The sequence below is a fragment of the Nasonia vitripennis genome, chromosome 1, assembly GCF_009193385.2.
Source record: "Nasonia vitripennis strain AsymCx chromosome 1, Nvit_psr_1.1, whole genome shotgun sequence".
NCBI classification, from domain to species: domain Eukaryota; kingdom Metazoa; phylum Arthropoda; class Insecta; order Hymenoptera; family Pteromalidae; genus Nasonia; species Nasonia vitripennis.
Genome location: NC_045757.1, coordinates 5081430 through 5106473, shown reverse-complemented (window position 1 = coordinate 5106473; position 25044 = coordinate 5081430). Strand labels below are relative to the sequence as shown.

At 44.8% G+C, this 25044-nt stretch overlaps 1 protein-coding gene across 2 annotated transcripts; it reads left to right on the top strand.

The window, feature by feature from the left end:
* Window positions 1–1375: 1375 nt before the first annotated feature.
* Window positions 1376–24906, top strand: LOC100117454 (calcium/calmodulin-dependent protein kinase type 1). 2 transcript variants are annotated; one of them, XM_008214844.4, is made up of 9 exons: window positions 1376–2516; window positions 6068–6202; window positions 7655–7729; window positions 14862–14936; window positions 15247–15509; window positions 15584–15724; window positions 15823–15949; window positions 17009–17096; window positions 17245–24906. In XM_008214844.4, the coding sequence occupies exons 1-9, from the start codon at window positions 2407–2409 to the stop codon at window positions 17422–17424; spliced, it is 1194 nt and encodes a 397-aa protein (XP_008213066.1). In that variant the 5' UTR covers window positions 1376–2406; the 3' UTR covers window positions 17425–24906. The 2 variants fall into 2 exon arrangements, with proteins under 2 accessions (XP_008213066.1, XP_008213067.1); XM_008214845.4 differs by lacking the exon at window positions 7655–7729.
* Window positions 24907–25044: the final 138 nt, after the last annotated feature.

Below are 25044 nucleotides of genomic sequence, written 5' to 3'. Positions count from 1 at the left end.
TTCTAATCTCTCTCTCTCTCTCTCTCTCTCTCTCTCTCTCGCGGAGATGGTGCAGAGGTCAATCGGACGATTAAAAATCTCTGCGAGAGGAGATGCGAATGTGTGTAGCGATATATATATAACGTATCGTTAATGTAGTTTTTGAAATTAACGATCCGTGTTGAAGGGAGTTACATGTTATAACGTATATATGCTGGAGTGTAAATTAACTGTTAGACTATAATTGCGTGTAAACTCTCTTATCCGTATACATATTTAACGCTGTAATCACCTACTACGTCAATATGGATTACAGCGGTGGGCTTTTAGCGTTTCGGAGTTATATATATGGCAATTCGAATTTCCAGCTCCCGCAGCCGATGAAAAGTTACACAGCCCCATCAAAACGACAATCCAGAATACGTTATATTCCGCGTATAAAACTCTTTGGCTTATCCATAATTTCGTCCAACTATAATCCAACACACATAACCATACCGCAAACAGCAGAAGACAGGGCATTCAAACACTCGAGGCTTCGTCCCTATATATATATATATATATATATATATGTCGTCGGCAAAACAACTCCTCTCGAAACTCTGATACATATATAGCATATCTCGTTATTTATACAAGCTCCCGTTCGAAACACCATCGAGTATATAGTATAGCGTCGTCTCTATTTTTTCAGAGGAAAAGCTCGTGCTTTTTCGCGTTATCTCTCTCTTACTCGTCGGGGCTTTTCCCGAGAAGCGTCCGGAGGCCGCGACCCTGAGCTCGATATCGCACGCGCCGAGAGCCAGCGAGCGAGAGAGCTTGTAAAAGCTCGATTATACGACCCTCCATGTGTCCGTGTTTCTGCAGTCGATAAGGATCGACGAGGTATGGACATCCGCGAAATTTTCTATGCTAAATGCAAAGCTCGACTTTATATACTAGAGCTAGTAGTAAGTGGAAACGAACACGTGACTCGATTAACGCCTTCGTTTCCTTCTAATTACATCGTCAGAGCGACTAATCTCTTGATCGATGGGCTCTGCGCGCTGCGCGCCGCCGCTTTCGTCACTCCAATCTCCGAGGCGAAATTATATCGCCGCCCTGCGCTTATGCACATCAGCATTTTTCTTCTCACCTCGCAGCTGTGTACTTGCGAGAGCGTTATGCGTTGCATCGTGTGCTTTTCTTCCTTCGCGACACATGTGTGCGCCTGTGCGGAGATGAGCTTTTATGTAAGAGGCTTCGAGACGACGGCGGCGGCAATTGACAGCCGCGCGTTTATCAATTGGCATAGCGCGCGCTTAATAAATCGCTGAGATAGAGAGAGAGAGAGAGAGAGAGAGATGTGCATACGTATGTACACTCGAAAACTGCTATTATATAGTCTGTTATTTTCCCTGTCTACGTAGACGGCTGCGTTTCCTCGACCATCCGATTTCCCGAAGACGCAAGAACGCGTGTATAGAGTAAACGAGCGTCGCTGAAATATTCAAAGCAGTCCGCGCGGATCCTGACGTCACGCGCCTCCCCTCGCCTGACGTCGCGGCGGACCTTCGGATCCACCATATGCACTGCAACGTCTATACACACGGTGCAGGTAGATGCGCGAGAGAAGCCGATCGCCGATCGATACCGCGAGCTCCGCCTATCCTCCGGGCGATCAATTCGTCCTTTGCTCATCCTCATCGGCATCATCATCAGCGAGAATTAAGCTCTCTCGTCCGCACCCTTCGCTCGAGCTGCGTTAAGAGTCCGCTAGATGGCGCCGCGCTCCCGCGCGGAGAAAGAGAGAGACGGAGAGAGTGGCGGGCAGTGAGCGGCGTCGCGCAGCAGCGGCGCAGTCAGTCACTCGCGGCCGAGCGAGCGAGCGAGAGAGAGAGAGAGAGAGCTGTTGGACGCGTGTCCCCCGCGTGTATACGTCTATATAGGTATATGCGTGTGCGTGTGCTACGTTGTCTCCTGCAGCGTAAACGTTAAAGTGAACACGGACCGTCCGCGATTATAGTCGTCTCCGTCATCCCTCTCTCTCACTCGTTATTTTTGCTACAACACTGTGAGCACGAGGATAAGGAGAATACACAGCGCAGCTCACACGCGATATGCGCGCGCGACGACGTTAGCAGACGATAACGCAGCCGACGGGGTAGTAAATTCTGTGCGACGGCGGGGCTGTTCCGCGAGCAGCTGCTATACTCTATACACACTCGCTGCGTCGTCTGCTCGCTCCCTCCCTCCTCCCCCTTTGCCGTCAGCCAAGGACTTGCCCGGACTGCATATAGCGCAGCTCGCAGCAAGAGAGTGAGGCCCAGATAATACAGGATAGGATAGGTAGCAGGGGGAGGAGTCGCAGTCAAGCTGTCGCCGAGCGCCGCAGCATCCGCGGCTGACCTGTTCGAGGCTCTGCGCCAGCGAATAGCCGCTACGAGGATGCCGCTCTTCGGCAGACGCGACCCAGCCAAGAAGCCCAAGAAGGATGCCAAGGACGACAAGTCGCCCTCCATCGAGGACAAGTACGTCCTCAAGGAGCAGCTCGGCACGTGAGTATATATTACAATCTTATGACCCGTATATTATACAACCCTTCGCACGCTGCGGACCGGTTCTTCTTTCTCCCTCTCGCTTCTTTCTCTCTCCTGCTACTGCTTCCCCCGCATTCCCCTGGCCACTCTCACTCTCTCTCTCTCTCTCTCTCGAAATTAATCGTCCCTCTGCAGCGGCGACGGAATTGGATCGCTGGAATTTCTGCCGGAGACGATCGATTCCAGTTTATATGAAATTCAGTCGGCGCTGCGAGAGTGAGAGAGAGGGAGAGCGATATATGTATAGCACGCATACCTGCTCCATCGCAATGCGAGCTGCTATATGAATTTCGTTGCGAAACGTGCGCGAGCGAGCGAGCGAGCGAGCGACGACCGGGAGAAAATGCAGCCGTCGTCGACGACGACGACACACTCGCATAGTCGTCGATTATCGCCGGCGACGTTGCTCTTTTGAGGTTATTCCGACCACGGGGGTCGGGAGAGAGAGAGAGAGAGAGAGAGAGAGAGAGAGAGAGAGAAAAATCGATTCGCCGGAGATTCCTATGGACTCTTATATGCGTTCCCTGTGGTGTATGATGCAGATATGTGAGATCGTGAGAGAAAGAGAGAAAAAGGAGGCGTGTGCCGCCGTGCCACAGCGATTATACAACCTACCGCTGTGTATGAGTGTGTTTTCACGAGAGGAGAGTCGTTTCCAAGTTGCACAGGGCTCGTCCCGCGGCCGAAGGAAACTTTCGAATTCGGTGCAAACGTGAGCGGGGCATAGATGCATTCGGTGTTTGGTGCAAACGGAAACTTGGCACTCGAACACTTGTACGCGAGGGGGGAGAGAAAAAATCGCGGAAACGCTGATGTGTGTGTGTGTGTGCGCGCGCGCGGTGTACCGGTTTTTCCAAAAGTAGGTCGAAGCGTGATGAAATAATCATGCGCTAGGATTGATATTTCAGACGATCGTCATCCATAATGCATTGATCCATCAGCGGCCATTCGCTCCTTCTCTCTCTCTCTCTCTCTCTCTCTCGGAAAAATCCTCCACACGGACGCCGTATAGCTGTATATAGATACAGCCGAGAGAGAGAGAGAGCAAGTAGAGCAGAGAGAGAGGTGTGACAGGGTTGTTTCCGCGGCGCGTTTATCGCCTTATTCCGCGGCTGATCGAGATTTACGCGCCGCCGCCGGGAATTCGCGCGCGCGCGGCGACTGATTTTTCTCCGTATTGGAAGATTTGCCGATTTCGGAGTTGCTGCTGCTCTCGGGAGATGGAATTTTTTTCTGCGTTAGGGGAATCTTTTTCGATGATTTGCACGATGAGAGAGAGAGAGAGAGAGAGAGAGAGAGAGAGAGAGAGAGAAACCGGTCGTGTATATTGTGGGCTTTTAATGCTCGCGGCCTGAAATGCTAATAAAAAGAAGCCGCCGAGTTGAACTTTACGGTCGGTATTCGAGAGAGCGAGAGAGATGCGGTAATTAAGGTGCGGATAGCCGTGCGTGCGTGTGTGTGTGTGTGTATGTGTTCGGACCTGTTGAGGCGGAAGGGGAGCGGCTTCTCGGAATAGGGTTCTCGAAGCCGAGTAAATCGCTGCGTATATATTCTAGGATCTCTCTCTCTCTCTCTCTCTCTCTCTCTCTCTCTCTCTCTCTCTCTCTCTCTCTCTTTCGAGCGAAAAACGAAATCGCGGCGCCTTTTTTTCTCCGCAACGACTGTCGTCACTCTGCGCGCAGCTGCGGCCGATCTCGTGACGAAACCGATGCTGCATCACAGCGAGACGATTATAAAACCACCTCTCAAAAACGCTCTACACCGCATTTGATTTAAGCCACTATGCAGCAGCCGCTGAATTAAACTCTCTCGATTAAAGCATCGCTCCTGTTCTATAAGAGAGAAGAATTTCGCGTGCTCGAAAAAAAAAAACACGCATCAGGTATACTGCGCTTATACGCGCGATCTCTCAAGAGAAGCTGTCCCGCGGAAGACGTCGATTCGTACACACACGTATACACAGAGAAAGAGAGAGAGAGAGAGAAGCAGAGCGCTATATAGTCAATTACGTGCGAGGACGTGGCGCGTAATGGTCCCAGCGCTGCTCGCGGGTATATACTGAGAGAGAGAGAGAGAGAGAGGAAACGAGTGAGATAAACGAGACCGGCCAGAAGAGTGATTTGGGTCTTCGGCCTCGTACTTGCGCGCGCAAGAGTCCGACTGTCTCTGTACATTTCTGTATGGCTATGTGTGAAAACGTTCACCCGCGATCGAGAGAAATAGCTTCGCTCTCTGCGTGTGGTGCTTTATTCCTCGGCGAAAATTTCGTCTCGTTTTAATACGAGGGATTATAATTGCGCTTGATTAGCTCTGCGGCTATACGATGCCATACGTAACAGGCATCGATGAAAAAAATCAACTCCGACAACGAATTCATTCATCGGCTTTTCACACCTCGCGCGCACGAGGTTAATCGCGCGATTATACACACACGCGCCGCCTCGGGGGAAAGTATAGTCCCGCAGAGGAGAGCCGCTCATTGTTCTCTATATATATCCCCGGCGTCGTGCGCCGATCGGATAAACCAACTCGATACGGAAATTAATTCTTCGACGCAGCTCGTGCCTCGCTATTACATAAATCATCTCTCTCACTCGATCGCAATTTACATATTACCCAATTCATTATATCACACACCGGCGCGGCGCACTGCACTATAGCCTATAGGAAACTCTCTTCTCTCCTCCGTTATAATATACGCGTATAGACCAACGGAGTCGTTTCATTAATACCGCACAGGCTCCGCGACGGTGAAAAACCTGTAACTAATCGCCGCTGCATCGGATAGCTCGGTCGCATTGCGTAACGGGCATTGATTAGCCGCTGCTGCAGCAGCGCGTTTGCATGCGTTTGATCTCGTCCGCGCGGGATGAGGTGAAAGTTTTCTCCTACCGATATCTTCGCGCGCGACTGGTTTTTCGACACGGTTTTATATTTTTGTTTTCGTTTTTGCCGTTGCGTCGGCTCTGTGTCTGTGTGTATGAAAATGCTGTAACCGATGGGAAAATTGCATCTCGTGTGTGGAGTCGAAGATTAACCGATTTTTTCATACTATATAAACTTACTTTTATATAGAGACCTCGCCCAAAGGACGAGATGGTCCGAATTTTACACAGGCCGAGCGTTCGTACACACCCACACACACCCACACGCACATATACATATAGTGCAATTTCATAGTTTCAAAAAGCAAACGGCCTATTTTTTTCACGCACAGCGATGCGTTGTTTGTTACTACGTTGTCGTCGCGTGCGATGCCTTTGAATCCGATGGTTATTTAATTTGCAAGCTCGAACACACACAGACTCGGTCTACGAGAGTCGCTATATTTAGATCCAGTTTTTTGTGTATGCGACGGCGCATACATTATAAATCGCGTATGTATACCGCACTTACAGGCAGAACCGGTTTCGGAGGAAAAAATCGCCGAGTCCCGAATATTTTCCTCTCCGTTTCCTCGCGGCGTTACGCAAGAGGATAGCTTGAAAAATGACGAATTTTGATTTCAGCGGTGCCTTTTCGGAAGTCAGACTTGCCGAGAGTAAGGACCGGCCGGGTATGCTGTACGCCGTGAAAATCATCGATAAAAAGGCCCTCAAGGGTAAGGAGGACTCCTTGGAGAACGAGATCAAAGTGCTGAGGAGGTGAGTTTACTCGTTACGCTGCGTTGACTACTGCTCTTTACTCTCTGTCGCTTCGGCGAACTTGTTTTCTATTATTATCATACTTATATACTACTTTTTGACTGACTCGAATTCATGATTACGTTACGAAGACCGGCTGCTGCCACGTTTTTTATAGAGCATGTTGTATAATATATATCGGACGATGCATCCGTTTACTACACTCTGCGGAGAGTATATTATTATAATCGCATTTTTTTTTTTTTAATTCTTTCCCTCGTGTACGATACATAACCGTGCAAAATCCAAAGGTTTATACGCTCATCCTTGTATATTATTCGATATCTTTTGTATCTATATATTATGCGCAATGTGCTGATCTGTGTGTAAATATTTATATACATATTATATATAGACGTAGTTTTTTTTTAACTATAAAATACCATGGCAGTGCTAAACATGTATACGTTATATTGCTTTTTATATATACCTTTACGAACTATATACATATAACTGTATAAATATACATATCTATTATATATATTTTTACAAAGCTGCTTCATTAACATCGTGTTGTTTATATTTGTGCTATATACATGAATACTGTATACGTATATACTACACACACACACACACACAAGACTGTTATTACACTCTTGAACTAACATATTTACAAAAGGCCTGGCTGTGAGTATGATCCTTGTGTTCGTTGCTAATTTTTCTCCCTTTGTATAATTTTTTTGTTTCTTATTTTATACTAATCAAGCAACAAGATAGTAGACTCTCCCCCTATATTATATATATATATATTAATATATATATATATATATATAAAATATATTATTATACATTCTTTGTGCATTTTAGGCTGCCACGATATATATATATATATATATATATATAACTGCTGTGTTATATACGATTCGTATTATACTAACCAGTCACTAATTATACTTACATGCGTCCCTGTGTAAGAAAAAAGCTTCGCGTACACGTCTATATACAATAACGCTGCGCACACTATAATTTTTCTCGGCGAAATCCAGCGGAGGAGACCACCCAGAAACCGATGCGCCGCGAAGATTCCCGAGATTCGAAACAAACTCGTCCACATTCCCCCATATTCACAGCCAAAGTCTCGCTCGACAGAGAAAAAAAAAACGCGCGCCGCGTTTGAAGATATACTATAATACGCATCACTACTGCAACGTTGACTATATATAGGCACACGAAAATTTAGCGCCAAAGCATATATACAGCCTCGTTTTACATCTTATCCTGTATAGTCCGCGCGATACACACATCCTCACTACTGAAACAGAAACAAAGGACATTTACGATATACGATATATAAATATGCAAAAAAATAAAAGGGATACGGTGCAGGGAAGAGAGAAGAAAACAAAAACAAACATTTGAATATAATGTGTGTGACACAGTGATGAACAGCGGCGTTATCTTGTTAATCCGTAGGTTCAGTCGATGCGTGACGTCGTACAGTGGCGACGGGCCACTCAAGTCCGATGATAATAATGAGGAAAAGGAATGGTAAGTGGGCCCTTCCTCGGGCCAAGCATCAACCGAGCAACCGCATCCATCTCTCACTCTGCCAATCTTTCTATCTCTCTCTCACACACACACACACACACACACACCCACACACACACTCATCACTCTTTCTCTCTCTCTCTCTATATACTCACGCACATGTGTAACAACACCGTATGGGGTATGATATAATATAACACACGACACACGCAGCCTCTTTAATCTCGACACGAGTTTCGTTTAAGTGCCCCCGACACACACCGCCGCATCGTGCATCACTCTCTGTTATACGCACACGCGTCCCTCCCGTTAATTCTTGTTTGTTCTTTATATAGCTCTGTGTGTCGCTCTCTCTCTCTCTCTCTCTCTCTCTCTCTCTCTCTCTCTCTTTCTGTGCCAGTAAACTCCGCACGATATTACACGCGCATTGCTTCGTTTGTCCCGGCCGTTAGCTCGAAATTCACTCGACACCAAACGACACCCCCCCCCCCACTACATATACTCCCACGCTTATACGCCGTGTATATCTATAGCTATAGAGGTGCAGCGGATAATCAGATCGAAACTGCGTCGAATGGACGGCAATAATCCAATTACGATAGTTGCCGCCGGTACAGGCCACTTGTGCGCGTGGGTCGTCGTCGTCGCCCCGTCGTCTACAAGGATTTCGATATCGCATTCTCTCTCTCTCTCTCTCTCTCTCTCGAGCACCGCCGGCAGCCAGCTTCCTTTCCGAGAGCTGTCGCGCGCGACTCTGAGAGAGAGAGAGAGAGAGAGAGAGAGAGACAGAAAGACAGTAATTAGCGAGCGCCGATTGAACGATTAATCGACTGGCGGATTCGCCGCCGTGGAATTTTAATCGGCCAATTATCGCCGAGGCGCGAAAAATGAATTTTCAGCTGCCAAGTCGAAACAAAAGTCGTCGCTCAGTTGTACATATCGATCCGCCTGTCTCTGTGTATACATGTAAATCCAATTTGCCGACATCCGACGATGAATCGCCTTGATGTACATCTTGATCTTCCTTGTTGCTTCGCGCGACAGTCGCCGAGTTCGTCCTTTCAATTTAGAAAAAAAAATATATATAATAAATAAAACATTATTGCGGAAGACGCAAAAAACGCAGTTACATCACGTCGAGCTCCGGGCTTTCACGTCGTTTCCAATTTTCCGCTGCATCGCGGGAGGGAGATTTGCGTCCCGGCAGTATTTCAAAAATCCGCGCTTTACGAGCCGTGCCAACTTTTATATTGCGCACCTACTGCACTCGGTTACACGTCTCTCCGTGGATTCGTGACCGGCTCGGAGAGACGAAATCCAGAAAGACAGCTCGTAAATTTTTCGTCCTCTGATAACTCGAGATAAAAATACCAGTCGAGTTGCTAAAAATAAACGCGATACACTATTCTACCTTTTCCGAAGTGTATATTATATAAGAGAGATATCGATCAAAACGCGCGTGAACAAACTTTCTCTCCGGCGGCGGCCTTGAAAATCGTATCGATTATACAATGATTACGGGTATAGTAATTTCTTTTTAGGATATTATCGCCGGCCACTACTACCGCGATCATTGCATGAGAAATACGCTCTCTTACATCAGAAACTTTCTCTCGGCCGATCCGGCCAACGCACGAGTCCTTTTCGACGTCTATATACTGCGGCCGATGCTTATCCGCGCCGCTGCCGCGTGTGTACGAAAATAACGTCGCCTTTGACACTCGTGGCTCCTTTCATCGAGAGGATTTTCTTTGAATGAACAAAAAAGAAACGAACGCGATGACTATCGACTGCCGTCTCCGCCTATTGTGTACACGCATATAATAGCCGTGTGTGTGTGTGTGTGTGTATAATGCAATTGTGTATTCTCTTCCGTCTCGTGATCAATAGGAAGCTTCTCCTCTTTTTTTTTCCGCGAATACTCGCTTTGCGCTAATTTATCACTCGTCGCTCTCTGCACTGCAGCATAGCGGTAAATATTCAAAGAGACGAATCGCTTCCTCTCTCTCTCTCTCTCTTGTACATTCAAACGAGCTCACGCATCTAAATGTTCATGTCGAGCTAATGGGCCGACGGATGTTTTTGAAATACATACGTACAGGTAATTGCGCGCGCTCGATAATACGAATTACCGCGAACTACTCGTTTTTTAATAATCCGAGCGAGCTTCGCCTGGTCACGCTATATAACGTATAAGTAGTGTGTGCTGCGACGAAAAAAAGGCCAAATAGAGTTTAATATAGCCGCGGACGAGGCTCGGTCACGAGAAACTTACATATGTATACTATTATGAAAAAGAAAGAAACAACTCTATGCGCATCGCTTCTGTCATATGTATGTATATGAGAACTGAATTATTCGGCGGAAGGTCGGCCCATTAAAGTTGCAAGCTCTCCGGTGGGCAGTGAATTAAAAATCGATGCCCGCGAAATTTCCTCGTGTGTTTACACTCCCGATAGAGAGCTGCTGGGCGCGTGAATTCGAAATCGTGATACGCCAAAAGCTCTCGAATACACTTTTCTGATATAGAGGAGAGCCGTGACCTCGATCGTCGTCCGAAGCGCGTTTATAGCTCTAGTTTCATACAAGCAGCGGAGAGTCCGGTTATGACCGATTATGTAAACAATCGACTCGTTATGCTAATTATCTCGACGATGTTTCGCCAAGTTTTCGTAAGCGCTCGCAAGGTTTTGACGAGCTTTGACTTTCTCGCTCTCCTGCGCGCGCATGTAACGACCATAATATAGCCTTAGTATATGCTTTACGATCAGCTCGACTGCTGCTTTTATACGGTCTTATGCAATTTAAGTCGCGAGAATTCTCGCTTTATTGCGAGTAAACTCGAATTGATACACACACGCATACGCGCAAAGGAGCTTTTCCAGAGAGAAGGACGCGCATTACAATGAATTTCACTCGAAAGTGAAAGAGAGAGAGAGAGAGAGAGAGAGAGAGAGAGAGAGAGAGAGATCGTGTAACGTTGTTGCACCACCCACGCTGCTGTCTGGAACGATATATATTAAACCCCCCCCCCCGCACTACACGTAAGTCGTAAAATCAAACGAAATTAAATTCTCCCGCAGTGGGACCGAGTTATTTTCCCCGAGAGTGAGCGACGGGTGAGAAAAAAGTGTCCATCAGGAAGCTCGCGACGACCTTATAGTCTCTCCGCAAGGAATTTGTCGGGGATTAAATATATAGGCTCGTGCAAACGAGGAAAAACGCAGTCTCAAAAATCGACCCTCCTTTTTATACTCACGCGGAAGTGCCTGCGGCCGCACGTAGTTATCGGATAATTTGTGGCCTCTGCGCCTGTCTCTCTGTCTTCGTGTGCGAGTATCGTCAAGATCCGAATCCGCAGGGAGAGCTTGTATAAATTTTTGCCCCACGTAGATCCGCGCTTTTTCTCCAAGGGAGCTGCTTTATCGGTCGAGCTCGACGGGGACGCCCTCTAGCGGCTCGGCTTATCTCCCGAGATTCGAATCGGCTTGAATTTTAATGCGACGGCGTGTAATACCTGCTCGTTTTCTTTTTCTTTTCAAGAACTTTCGCTTCCGATAAGCTTTGCGTGAAACCATTGTGTGCGTATCCTCGAGAAAACGCTATAGCTCGCGACGAAACGTTCGCAACCTCGTACTACACTGCAGAGCTGTAATATACGTAAAAGTCGTTTCGAGTCGCTGCAGCAGAATCAGCTCGGAAAATGGAAAATTACCGGGGGGATCTTCGCTTATTGATTCGGCGACGCGACCTTTTGTCTTTTATACTCTTCTCGGCGATTTTCTTTTACTCTACTCTTCGATACTTCAGGGAAAACTTCTCGGAGGTACTGCGTGTATAAAAGCGACGCTGGAATTATATTCCAGGTGGAATTCGATTGTCCGAGTAGTTTTCGCGGAAGAACGAGTGTGATAGGGAGAGGGAAAAAAAATTCAGAGAAATTGTTAAACGCCCTTTTCCCCGGATTAATTAACTTGATTAAAGGTAGCACGGCTCTATAGCCGACCTCGCTATACACGCTCGCGGCGATAAAAAGAAAGAAGTGCGCAGAGAGAGAGGCGAAGTAATATTAAAATATGCGGATAAAAGCGCGGACGCTTAATAATTCACAGCTCTCTCTCTCTCTCTCTCTCTCTCTCTCTCTCTCTCTCGCTGCTGCTGCACAAAAGCGCGCGTTTGTATATTCGCTCTGATCGACGTCGGGTCGGAAAAACAAATTACAATTATGCCGGTGCGGCTTTATTAAAAATCCTCGCTCGTACAAAGGCTTTATAGACGATCTCTCCCTATATTCATGTAACGATATACGTACTATAATCCAATGTCACACGCCCCCGATGATTTATATACCGAAGGGGCTTCCGGAAACACGTAGAGCTAAACTTTTTCAGCTCTGTCTCTTTCTCTCAAGAGAGAGGAAAAGAGGAGGAAGAAGCAAAGAGTCGTCCAATATTGATACAAACGCAAAGACAAACACTATGGCGACTCGCAATGCATCCGAAACTTTCCGCTTATAACACTCGGCTCTCTCGTCCCGACGAAATTTCTCTCGAGTGCACACAGCTGTTTCCTGCGCTGCGATGTGGAATGTTTGTCTCGCAGTGTGTAGACACTCTTTCGAGTAAATTTTGTGGGACTACTACCGTCTAATCGCGCGGAAGCGATTAAGCAAGTCGCCGATAAGGAATACATTCGGTATTATATCGGTATGCGAGTCTACATAACGGTATCCGAGATTCGACGGCGATTACAGGCGTGTATTGAGAGATTCGTGTGTACACAATAAAACATCGATACACCGTTATGTTGATCGCCGATACGATTGTCGCCGGCGAAACGAGTCGTGTTCGTCGAGGCGAAAAACGACTCGACAAAGGCCCTTATAACTCCTCCGAATATAAAAGTATGATAAAGGGAGAAGTTTTCCGATTACAGAAAAAAGCAGGAATATAATGTATTCCAGTAGGCGGACGAGAGAGAGAGAGAGACATTCTTATCTGTTCAATTTGACCCCGCGCGCTATTTTCTTACCTCTATCGCTCATGAATAAAGAATGAGCATTGATTTTTAAATTTAACCCGACTCGAGTATATCAAACGACAGATCGATGTATATACCTACCGGCTAGCCGATGGATTATCCACACGCCGTCGGCGACTTTCGCGATCATCGCCTTTTAGATCGTCATCTCGCGCACTATTCGCATCAGCCCGAACCGAAAAACCAACGTCCGAACTTACGACGAAAATACGCTTGTGCCAGATAAAAGGCTGCGAGAAAGAAAGGCATGCGCCGCTGCAATTGATACACGATACACAGTCTATAGAATCACACAATCGCCTCGCTGCACGACACGCTGTATATATATATATATATATATATATATCACATTAACTCATCAATCGTCGCGGCTCTATATACACCCTATATATACACACGCGACGGCTATACTGATAATTCGCCGTTGCATTTTTGGAGGATTGATTTTCTCACGCCCTTCTACATAGATCCACCCACGCATCGCATGTGTTGCATGTATTTTGCTTTTTATATATGCTGATATTGTGCACTTACGCATGTGTGTCGTCTGTGTGTGCTTGAACTTGTGCATATAAGTATATTACTATATCTATGTGTGTATAATAATCGTGTGTCCGGCGACCCTGAAAGCTCACGAATTACGAGTCTAGATCAATCTCGGCACGCATCGCGATAAGAAGAAGGAAAAAAGGCCTCGTGGCGGGTGTATATGTATATCGCGTGGGGCGCATCCTTGAGGGAGAACCACAGGGCCGAGAGAGAGAGAGAGAGAGAGAGAGCTTTCAAGTTCAACCTGCAGTGTGTGCATACAGCGCTGTGTTATACATTCGATAAAACGCGCCGCGAGAGGAAAGAATTCGGCCTGTTTTTACGCGATGGCACGTATTGCGTTTCTTTCGATAACGTATGTATATGAGAAATTGGCATATTTTCCGAGACTTTATACGCGCATACAATATGCCGTAGTGTCGAGAATTAAAAATTCATGCACATCAGTCGATGGATATACAGAAGTCTGTATGCACACGCCCACAACACACAAGTCGATGCGCTTCTCGTGATTCATGTAGTAAGAGCCAAAGGGTGTATATTTCCGGAGCGGATTATATATGCGCTGACCACGCGGCCTTGCCTCTCTCTCTCTCTCTCTCTCTCTGTTGTCTATACTCGCGACGCGCGGTTCACCGCCGCTAGATGGCGCTTCGACGTCTCGCGAAAACCGCAAGCGAAACAGCCGGTTATACGTACATTCGGAGTCGACGCATCGGAAAACTGCCACTCGAGAACGCTGTATAGGGCTATCGAAAAATAGAAATCAAGGGCGACGCCGGCAGATGCAAAAGTACAGTGGGAGAGCGATTCACCTGTGCGCCGGCGGCCCACTTGACGAATAATCGAATGAGCGTCTCGAGAAATTGCCGAGGCCGCAGCGCGCGCGGGACAAGGTCAGGCTTTTAAAGCTTTTAAAAGCTTTTCGAGTTTCCCGCGACGGACTTTTCCGAATTGCTTCTCCTCGCTGTCGCGCTGATTTTTTCAATTTCAAGAGAGAGAGAGAGAGAGAGAGAGACGAGGCTGCGGATGTATACAGCTATATAGTGTGTTGCAGCTGCTACTACCTGATGTCGATCGATATAGACGATGCGACGAATGGAAAACTGTGCTGCTGCTGCTGCGGAATATTGTTACACTTATGTAATTGTGCACAGCGCGACGGTGTGCGCTTCTTTTCTCTTTATCTCTCTCTCTCTCTCTCTCTCTCTCTCTCTCTGTTCGTGTCTGGGTGTCGCGTTGCACGAGAATAACATGTGTTCGCGGTGCGGAGCGCGAAGCTTTCCGGGGATGTAAATCCGGAGAGAGACGAAAAGTCGAAGCTCCGCGCGCCGCTCTAACCCACTTCCTACACAGAGCTGTCTCTGCCTGTGTGTATGCGATGTACACATCACACTCGATATGACTCAAACTGCATGCATGCAAAGCTTGCGGGGATAAAAGGGAGCTTGTGTACTATAAACGTGTGTAGGTATACATGCGATCGGCGAAATTTCAAATTCCCGGCGCTACGTGCGCTCTCTCTTTCTCTCTCTGTTCGCAGGTTGACGCATCCGAACATCGTGCAGCTGCTCGAAACTTTCGAGGACAAGCATAAGGTCTACCTCGTCATGGAGCTGTGAGTATTTTCCACGTATGAATTATTATAGCGTGTTATGTGTGACCGCGAAGACACCAAGTACACACGCTGATCCGACAATATCGTCCGGTTGATCTCTCGCTCGTGTAAAACTCACCGGCCGTGTAAAAGCCGCGGTCGACTGTAATTTATCGCCGAACGACACGAAAGCTCGCGCACGTGCACTTGACTTTCAAAGGGCACTGCCTACGCGCGTGTGTATGCATTAACGCACTCGGTCGGTAAAATCGTCGTTTTGCTCTCGACGTGGGCGAGTTGAAAAACGATTTTCATTTCGGCTCCTGTGCAGAGTGACGGGAGGCGAACTGTTCGACAGAATCGTCGAGAAGGGCTCGTACACGGAGCGAGACGCGTCGAGTCTCATCAGACAGGTCCTCGAGGCCGTGGATTACATGCACGAGCAGGGAGTCGTGCACAGGGATCTCAAGCCCGAGAACTTGCTCTACTACAGCCCGGACGAGGACAGCAAGATCATGATCAGCGACTTCGGACTGTCCAAGATGGAGGACAGCGGCATCATGGCCACCGCTTGCGGCACCCCCGGCTACGTCGGTAAGTATCGAGTCGCCCTAAGCGCTTTTACCGACGCTCTGTTTTACCGACTCTAACGCCTACGCTCGTTGCAGCTCCGGAGGTGCTGGCCCAGAAGCCCTACGGCAAGGCGGTCGACGTCTGGAGCATAGGCGTCATCTCCTACATACTGCTGTGCGGTTATCCTCCGTTCTACGACGAGAACGACGCGAACCTCTTCGCTCAGATACTCAAAGGTGCGCATTATATGACGATGATGAGCCAGCTTTTTGCGCAACGCGGCAGCTTTTTTGCGACGATAAAGACGATTGAGTAACACACTCGCATGTTGCAGGTGAATTCGAATTCGACTCGCCGTACTGGGACGACATCAGCGACTCGGCCAAGGACTTCATCAGCAGGCTCATGTGCGTCGACGTAGAGAAGCGCTACACGTGTAAACAGGCGCTTGGACACCCCTGGTGAGTCGTCGTAGCCCGAGATACTGTTTTTAGGATTTACATTATTATTGTATATTGCCTCTGTGTTATTTATTCACTAGAATTGCAGATATTTTTAATTTTTCTAGAGATTTTTAGATCTTTTGTTTTCTGAGCGCCCTCTAGGGAGCGAGCTTTCACACGAGAGACTATTGTATTATTGTAATCGAGCTATAATTCGTTGGTTTTGTTTTTCGTATTTTTTGTAGAAAGTTGCGCCACTTATTGCGCATAATAGAGCACGCACGTATACATACGCGAGAGAGTAAATATAGAGAAATTGAAGAGGGACGATGAGAGGATGAGGATTCAATGTTAAAAATAGCCTTGCACTTAGCCGTAGAATTTCGAGTAGCTTTTTCAATTGGAATGAAAGCTCGATTTCTTGATAGACGAGCCGATCCAGGTATATAGCGCGCGCGCGCGCAACGAGTGCGCCGCGCGTATCTATAGGTATACATGTGTATAGCGCACGTAATGTCGCTCTCGCAGCCAGTAAGTAGTGTGTGTCGCATAAAACGCATCGCAATTCATCTCTCTTTCTCTCTCACTCACTCACTCACTCACTCACTCACTCACTCACTCACTCTCGCAGCATCCGAGTGTTTTGTTCTCTCGTACATACGTTCAACGGAGACAGCCATATGTGTCATTCTAATATCTCTTTGTCCACGCACACGAGCACACTTTCTCGCTATATCGATCTAATAATCGACTTCATTGGCCAACCTCATGCGTGTCTGTCTATTGCAGACGATCATTTTCTTTTTTCTTTCGATCTATCGCTCTCTGGCCTCTTACGTCACGGCTGAATTTTTTTTATTTCGTTTAAAGCCTCATTGTCTCTTCACTCGCCCAGCTGTCCCGGGCTAAAAGCTCGTACTCGTACGACTGTCCGAGCGAGGTGTATCGCGCGAACATTTCCGCCTCATATACTGTGTATAATTATGATAATTATTCGTGTCTGACTTGTATAAATTATATTGCTATGATGCGCTATATGAGCGTGGACTAACGTCACGATGAATTCGCTCTGTGCAGGATCTCCGGCAACGCGGCGAGCAACAAAAACATCCACGGTACGGTATCGGAACAACTTAAAAAGAACTTCGCCAAGTCGAGGTGGAAGGTTAGTAAAATTCCATTAGAGCACGACGCGTCTGACCACGTCTTGTGTTTCTCTCTGTGTGTGTATGTTATTGTGGCCCCCCACCGCCAAATCACTGCCGGTGCAGGATCAACCCAAGGAATGTCTCCCTGTTGTCTCATGGTTGCAGCAAGCCTACCACGCGACGACGGTCATACGCCAGATGCAGAGGCTCGCGCTGAACAGCAGCTCAACCAGCAGCCATCAACCTCAGCAATCGCCGTCAGCCCAGCCGGGACAGCAGCTGCAGCAGCAGCCAGGTTCGACCGGCCCCTCAGGCGGAGCGAGCCCGAACCACCGGAACTACTGAAGCACCACTTCCGCGAGCCGGCGACTCCCGATTCCTTGCGCCTCGGCAGCATCCGACGCCGGCATCGCCGTCACCTCATCGTCCTCACCCAGACGCAGACGGCTGCTACCGTCTCTCCCCTCAGTGCAGGCGGCGGCAGCACCACGACAGGCTCAGGCTCGTCCTCGGCCGCGTCTTCGCCTACGGGGCATCAGTCACAGCAGCGGCAGCAGCAGCAGCAGCGGTGGAGACGAACCCGACCCAGGATAACCACCATGACGACCAAGCTCTGGGCCAGTCTGCTCGCGCTCCTCAGGCTCGACCTGACGCATCTGAGGCGGCGCCAGTGGAAGCAGGAGAAAGGCTGAGCTGATGTCACCGCTGCTGCGACGACGGCCGCATTGAAATTTGCAACCTATGCCGATGTAACACACACCTACACGAGGGAGTGAGCGCTGCTGCTGCTGCTACTGTTACTGCTTTTCCTTCCTACTTCTTCTACTCTCTCTCTTATTCTGCTCCTTCTTCTACTACTACAACTATTACTACTACTACTGCTACCACTTCTATACTATATCTACGCAACTCGCGTGATTACACGCGAAAAGACGGAGCTGTATGTACTTGTAACTCGAGCGACGAGGCAAAGACGATGACACGCGAGCCTCGGTGTCGTTCTCCGTGTCGACGCTCCGCTCAACCGATCGCCGGCAAAGCGGAGCGTTGGTACAAAGGATGTCTACTCGGGGACTCGCTCAATTTCATTTTAACGTCCAGACACGGCTCGCGCGCGAACAGCCACAAAGACACAAACGTATGTAGAGGATATTCTTGCCTGTGTAGCATTAGGAGTCTGAAATACTCAAGGCATAGTGCGTGTGTCTTTTATTCCTATTTCTCAAAGTAATCACCGATTTTCTCTCTTCAATTTCTTATGCTACCTTTTTTTCTCATTCGGTTACAATATACTCGAGCGGTAATGAAAGTCCTGAACAGACTTGTTACGCCACTTCCATACAGTTGCTGAACAACAGCTCTGTTATATACTATAGCTATTTAATACGTATATACGTGCAGCGCAAGTCGAACGAAATTTTTCATTCTGTTCCAACGAGAGAAAAAAAGTGTCGACCGCTTGCGGCAATTTACGTTCGCGAGCGACAAAGTATTTTTGTATCGGCGAAACGGGATTGGAAATTGTTTCATGCGCTGGCGTGTTATTTCCTCTGAACGATGTAGGCACGCGACGCGCCACATACACGGAGACACGGAACACACACACACACACACACACGCCGTGAGAGAAACGTTATATTCTATTTTTTTACGTGTACACACATACACACACTGTACTTTTCGCGAACGTTCGCGAATGAAACATGATGGGTGCGATATTTTTTTATCGAAAGTTTGCCGAAGGCTGGGGTGTAGGGGGTTAATGTAAGTCTCAATTGTTACGCGCACAGGAATAAAAAAAATTCGGTACTTATACTCATTGCTCGCTCACACATTCCTTCGATGACTATATTATGTATACTACTACGTTGCAGTTGTTTTTCTATAGCTCAAAGTTAAGCACGAGAATTCGTGTAATATATGCAAGAGCGCCGACACCTTAATATATACGTTACTACGACATAATTGTATACACACGCACAGTTGCCTCGAGAGAGAGAGGGGAAACTTCGTCGAGAGACACACAGAGGAAACATACAATTGAAGAAAAAAAAATAATGAAGCGCGAGCGGCAGAAATGTGTTCCGAAATAAAATAAGCGACACTTAACACAAGCCAGGAGAAGAGGAGAGAGAAATAGACAGCTTCGACTTCGTTACGATGCATGTGTAAAGTTTTCCGATGTATCCTTGCGTGATGAAGAAGCTTTCCTCCTCCTTTCTCTCCCTCTTCTCCTCGATTTGTGCGTACGTCTCAGCTAAGATAAGTAACTAAAACTCTTTCGCAGCACTATGTTTAAAATAAAAAAAAAAGCATTCCTCAAGAGAAGAGGCAGAAATCTCCGCTGTCGACACTTCTCTTGCTCTTTATCTTCACTGTAATGGTAAGGAACATCAACGTGATATATACAGCATATAAGGAAAACATGATACACGATTTTAAGGGAAAAAATATAAGCAAAAAAAAAGAAAAGAAAAGAAATATTGTGAAAAGTAAAGCGACTGTATAATGAAGTAGACAACACGTCCGTCCGAAAGTTGGGCACTCTCGGATAGCCGCGAGAATGTTGTACGTGCGAATGTATCATGTACAGTAAAGGACGCCTTCGATCTCGATTCTTCCTTTTATTGGACAATCGCGGAATTGTGGAATTTAGATCTGACAACAGGGGTAGTTTCTTTCCTTTCGTCGCCATGACCACTAGTGGATCTGATTTTCGTTGTTTTTTATCGTTGTAGTTTTAAGTTTCTTATTGTATACACATAATCTTTTTGGGTTTATCTATTCAAGCTTAAGTTTGTATAACCAACCGAAGACTCGACGTCGAAGGCTCAAATGATTCTTTTATGATAAAACGACTAGTGTAAGTAAGCTTGCAGATTGAATTAGTTTTAAGGCATATATTCTTTATCAAACGATATATATATATATATATGCAAGAAAAAAATTATATATACAATTATAAATATATTACAAATAAACAAAAGGGTTAATATGTAATAAGAAAGAACATGGCTCGAAGATTTTATTCATTATATGCTGACACCCAACTGTCCTCAGCACGTGGACAGTTCGGAGGAAAAGCATAGGAGCACGGTTTTCAAAAAATATTAGCTTCGGAGCGGTACGCATGATGTAAATCCTTGAAAGTAATAAGAGTGGTTAAAGAATTGACAACACGAAAATTACGATGATGCGGTCAGAAAAGCAGGCAAAGCTATCGAACTTACGATGATATGATTCGCCGGGCTTAGATAGGTTTTGCTAATTGAAAGTTTTTACCGAGTTGACAAAATGTTTGATGTTTGACATATTTTGCATAGTACGAGACTCTGTTGAAGTATTTATGACGCTTCATTTTCTTGAGCTACACTGGTTGAGTCATAAATTACCGAAACCGAAGTACAGTCTACTACGTTTTAATGTATAAATTGTGTACGTATTTTAAAGACGATTATATAGATGACAAGGAAAAACAACTTGAATGATTTTGCGAAGGTATAGATACGTTGAAATTGTCTCTTATATCGCTCAGAACTGCTACGATCCGTACTTAAATCATCTACAAGCTAGAGGGAAACTGAAAGAAAATAACAAACATACTACTGAATGCACTTGTCGCTTCTGGTAAATTGTAAACTACGTCTTGTATAATCTATTATGTGTCTGAGCGAAAATCATTTCCGAGCAACTGTCACTCACTCACAAACACGCAACATACGAACTCGTTCTAACTCGTTCTAACCTAATTTTTACAACTCGAAAGATTCAACGTTCTCAATCTTCTTAATCACGCTGCAAGTGAAATATCCTAGGATATTCTGAGGCGAGAAAAAAAAACGTTCACACCGCAGCCTTACACGGGCAGTTCACGCGCGCGCGCGCGAGAGAGAGAGAGAGTCGCAACAAGTTTTGCTCGGTGAGCACTAGCCGCGCGCCTGAGTCACCTCGAATCATCGTCAGGAGATAAATGTCACTGGTTTTTCCTCGCAATTGCACAATACACGAGAAGAAATTATTTTTCTAGACTAACTTTTCATTATGATAAGTGGAGGGATGAAACAGCACAGGTAGAAACGAAGTGAAGAAGCATTGATTCGGTGACTGGGGCCGCGAGCTCCCATCGATACGCGAGAAAGTAGAACATAATACACTATACCAACGAGAGACTATATAGAGAATCAAAAGTAAACTAAAATAATGAAAAAAAAATTAATAAACAATTAAATCTTATTCGCATTGTGAAGCGATTATATAGCTCATTCTTGGCTGTACGATGCACCTCTTGTAATTGTAAATAATCTAATTCTCTTTCTTATATTATACATATAACAGTAAAACAACAGAGGATAACACACGCACTGACACTAGGAATATTATACACACTCGTAGATGTTACGATAATTGCTCTTCCCCCTTTGATCTATTGTACCTCTGTAATATCTATATATCTCTTTCTCACTTTGTCACTGTAAAACACGAAAATTTCAAAATTGAGGAAATATGTGTATCTCGAGTGTTGCTTATTACACCGTATCTAAAGAAAGAACCCCGAACCCCATAATGTGCCATTGTACGTATATCGAATGACCAAATAGTTATATTTTTACGAATTCCAGTGTTAGAAATTTGAGTACTTAAAAAAAAAACAAAATAATAATAATGGGCGAGCTTACAGAAACAGAGCAGAATAGAACAAAGCCTTCGAGAAGCTCTCCATTCGTACTCTTTGATATGTATAAGGATATAAATATACACGCATATTTATATATTATATAAAGGAATCTGCTTCACAGGCCATATGTGTTTTCCGCGTCGTAATGAAATCATTAAATGCACACGTGCTTCCTGTGATGGATGCATCGAAGGGATACACTAGAGCACAGAGATAACCAAAACATAAAATATACGTGATCAATAAGAAAAAAAACACGATGAAAGACTAAACGAGCAACGAATAAGCGATATTATTTTTCTATATTTCGACCTTTTAACGGAAATGAATTCAGGGAGCCAAGGATTTGGTGTATTTTTGATCGGTCTTCTTGCTCTGTTACTTGCTCCCTAATCGTTCAACATCATGCCATCCTTCAAATTTAAATTTTTTACTTCGTTCGGTATGCTTGCAATTTTATTTCAAAGTAAAATGAGTTTCGAAAAGAACCTGTTCTCGCAATATCGAGCTGTTATAACACTGTTACACGCCTACGTATAGGTGTACCGCCATCGAAGTCACGCAGTGAATTTGAAGTTAGTGATATTATTGTCACAGCCACAGTGATTTTCGTTAGATATTTAGAAAAAGAGCTCGAGCAGCACTCGTTAATAATGAAGCGAAAAAAAATTCACCGGATTATCTCCTGTATAGAAGGGCCAACACAAATCACTTTAGGGACCGATGGGACATCGTGCAGTGCCATATTAAAACGCAGACATATCGGCGGCTAAGTCGAGAGATTACAATTAAAGAATAGCAGAGAAACAAAAAATAAATAAAATGTAGAGGAAACACACGTGCGTTACGTATATATTTAAATCGATGAATAGAATATTGTGAATGTGATTGTAAACAAAACAAAAAAAAATCAACTAAGCTTGTTAACTAGGGGCAGTTCTATATATATAATCGTTGAAGCAGCGGACAAGTATATGACTTCAGACTGATATTGTTGTCAAAAAAGAGGACGAGAAAATCGAGAGGAAAAGAATATACATACGTAAATATGAAGGAAGAATATTTTGTTGTTGTACGTGAATTATATAAAGATAGCGTTGCGTGTAATATTGTTGCATTGCGCATGATATATATATATTTATACATATAATATCGTTCCTTTGTATACCGTTAATATACATACAAATATGATTGTATTCGCGAACGGACGATATTTTTGTTTCCTATATTCGACTCGCGAGAGCCATGAATTATTATTGTTCAAAAAGGTGGTTCAGGCAATGAGATTCAGATAAAAAAAAATTACAAGGCAAGACGTTGCACACTCGATAATTTGACCGTCGTTATAATATACGCGTTATGCGCTTTTACACGATTTTACCTTTTTTAATAACGGCTAAAGTTTAGCAGAAAGATTTATGGATACGTATAGACCTTTTTTTTGCTAACGTGCAATTTCTCCGCTCATCGTTACGTATATATAGAGACTCTTGTGGGAATTCCAACCCGGCAATCCTGTTTTACTGACTTTTTGCATTTTTAGGAGGGGGAGTATATAAGAGCGCCAGCAAAGCGAAATTATCGTCGAGAAGCACTTTTGCGGGCATAATAGCTGGGCAGATTGTATTTTCGCTTATGCTTTTTTGCGAGCCGCATTTTTCGAGCGACAGAAATTCATTCGTGATTAGTCCGGACAATAAAAAGATTGCGTCTAGCTGCATTATTATAATTGTGCATATTTTGAATGAAGATGTTCTTATTCAGCTACTAAATAACTTTCTTGACTCTTTAAAATAATCGATCTATACATTTTTATGCTCTTCTCTCAAGATATAACACAACTTATTTGAAGAAAAAAAGATTTCGTCGCTTCGAATTTTTTCCAAGTACATAGATACATTGTATAATTCTGCTCTTTTCAAAAGCGGCATAAATATGCATGAAATTCGAGATGCGATAATTTCGCAAGAAGATAACTCGTCGCGTAACCGCAGCCTTATTACACGCGCCGGCAAACTTTTTTGTTTGCGAATTAACACACATGGGATAGATTGGAACGATGAAAAGTTCGGCAATCTCTTGCCTCCTCAGCGAACGCCCGAAACGTGTTATACGTATAGCCACCGAAACGATTATATATTCCTTTTTTTACTTGCCTAAGGATTTTCGCATTCCTTTTTTTAAACGTCACTACAGATTTTTACATCATTGCTTCTTCTCGACACGTGTACGGGATATATAGTTTTTATACAGACAAATAAAGCGAGAAACAAAAGTGAGAAAACTTATATCAATAGATGTAAATAATTCGGTGTAGTATATATGTTAATTATAAAAAAAATATATGTATAATAAGAGCTTGATTCCGCTCTTCTTAATTCGAACTTGACTATCTTCATTCAGCCCACTTGTACAGGTATATATTTTTCTTTCTACAAACAAGAAATAATTCGGCGTTAATGCATAATTTAAATCTTGAAATCCGAGAAATCGCGTTCATTTTTCATTTAAATGAATGAAGAGGGTCAATGCGATTGTTTAGCAGAACAGAATTATAAAGAAGACGGGACATTTTGCTACACGGTGAAATACGATGAATTAATTATTTGTAAACAATTATTTTTTATTTCGCGACTTCAATCCGCCACACAAAAGATTCACGTTGTTGCTTCTCTTCAGTTATCGTACAGCGTTCTATACGAAACAAAAACTAAAAAAAAATAAAATAATTAAATGAAAGGACGAACAAAAAAGCTACATAAAATCGCGAACGAGGCTTTTTAAACCGCACTTCTCGTTCGCGAACAAAAAACTCCGTCATCGACTGGTCCGTGATAAACAATATATGTGTATAACTCATCGGACAAAAACTTGCTATCGATCGAACACAGACATACACACATACACGGACACTTGAACACGTTAACACAAATGAAAGGCACGCTCGACAAGATTAAAAATAACAATAATTAAAAACTATTAAAATCGTAAAAATAATATTAATATAGTAATATTATAATGATGATGATGATACTAATGATAATGAACAAAAAAAAAAATTAGTCCTGCAGTTTTTGTATCGACCGAGGAAACATCGTGTATAATCTGTGCAAAAAAGTGTTGTCCAAATAAACGAGCTGAAAAAAAGGAAAGAGTAACGCATTTCTTGTGACTTCTCATTTATCCCCACCTCAGACGCTGCCCATCACACACTCTCTGTCTCTTTCGGCCGAAATCAATTGATTATGATTAGCCAATGTGAATCAGCGGAGACAGCCTCGACACAGCCT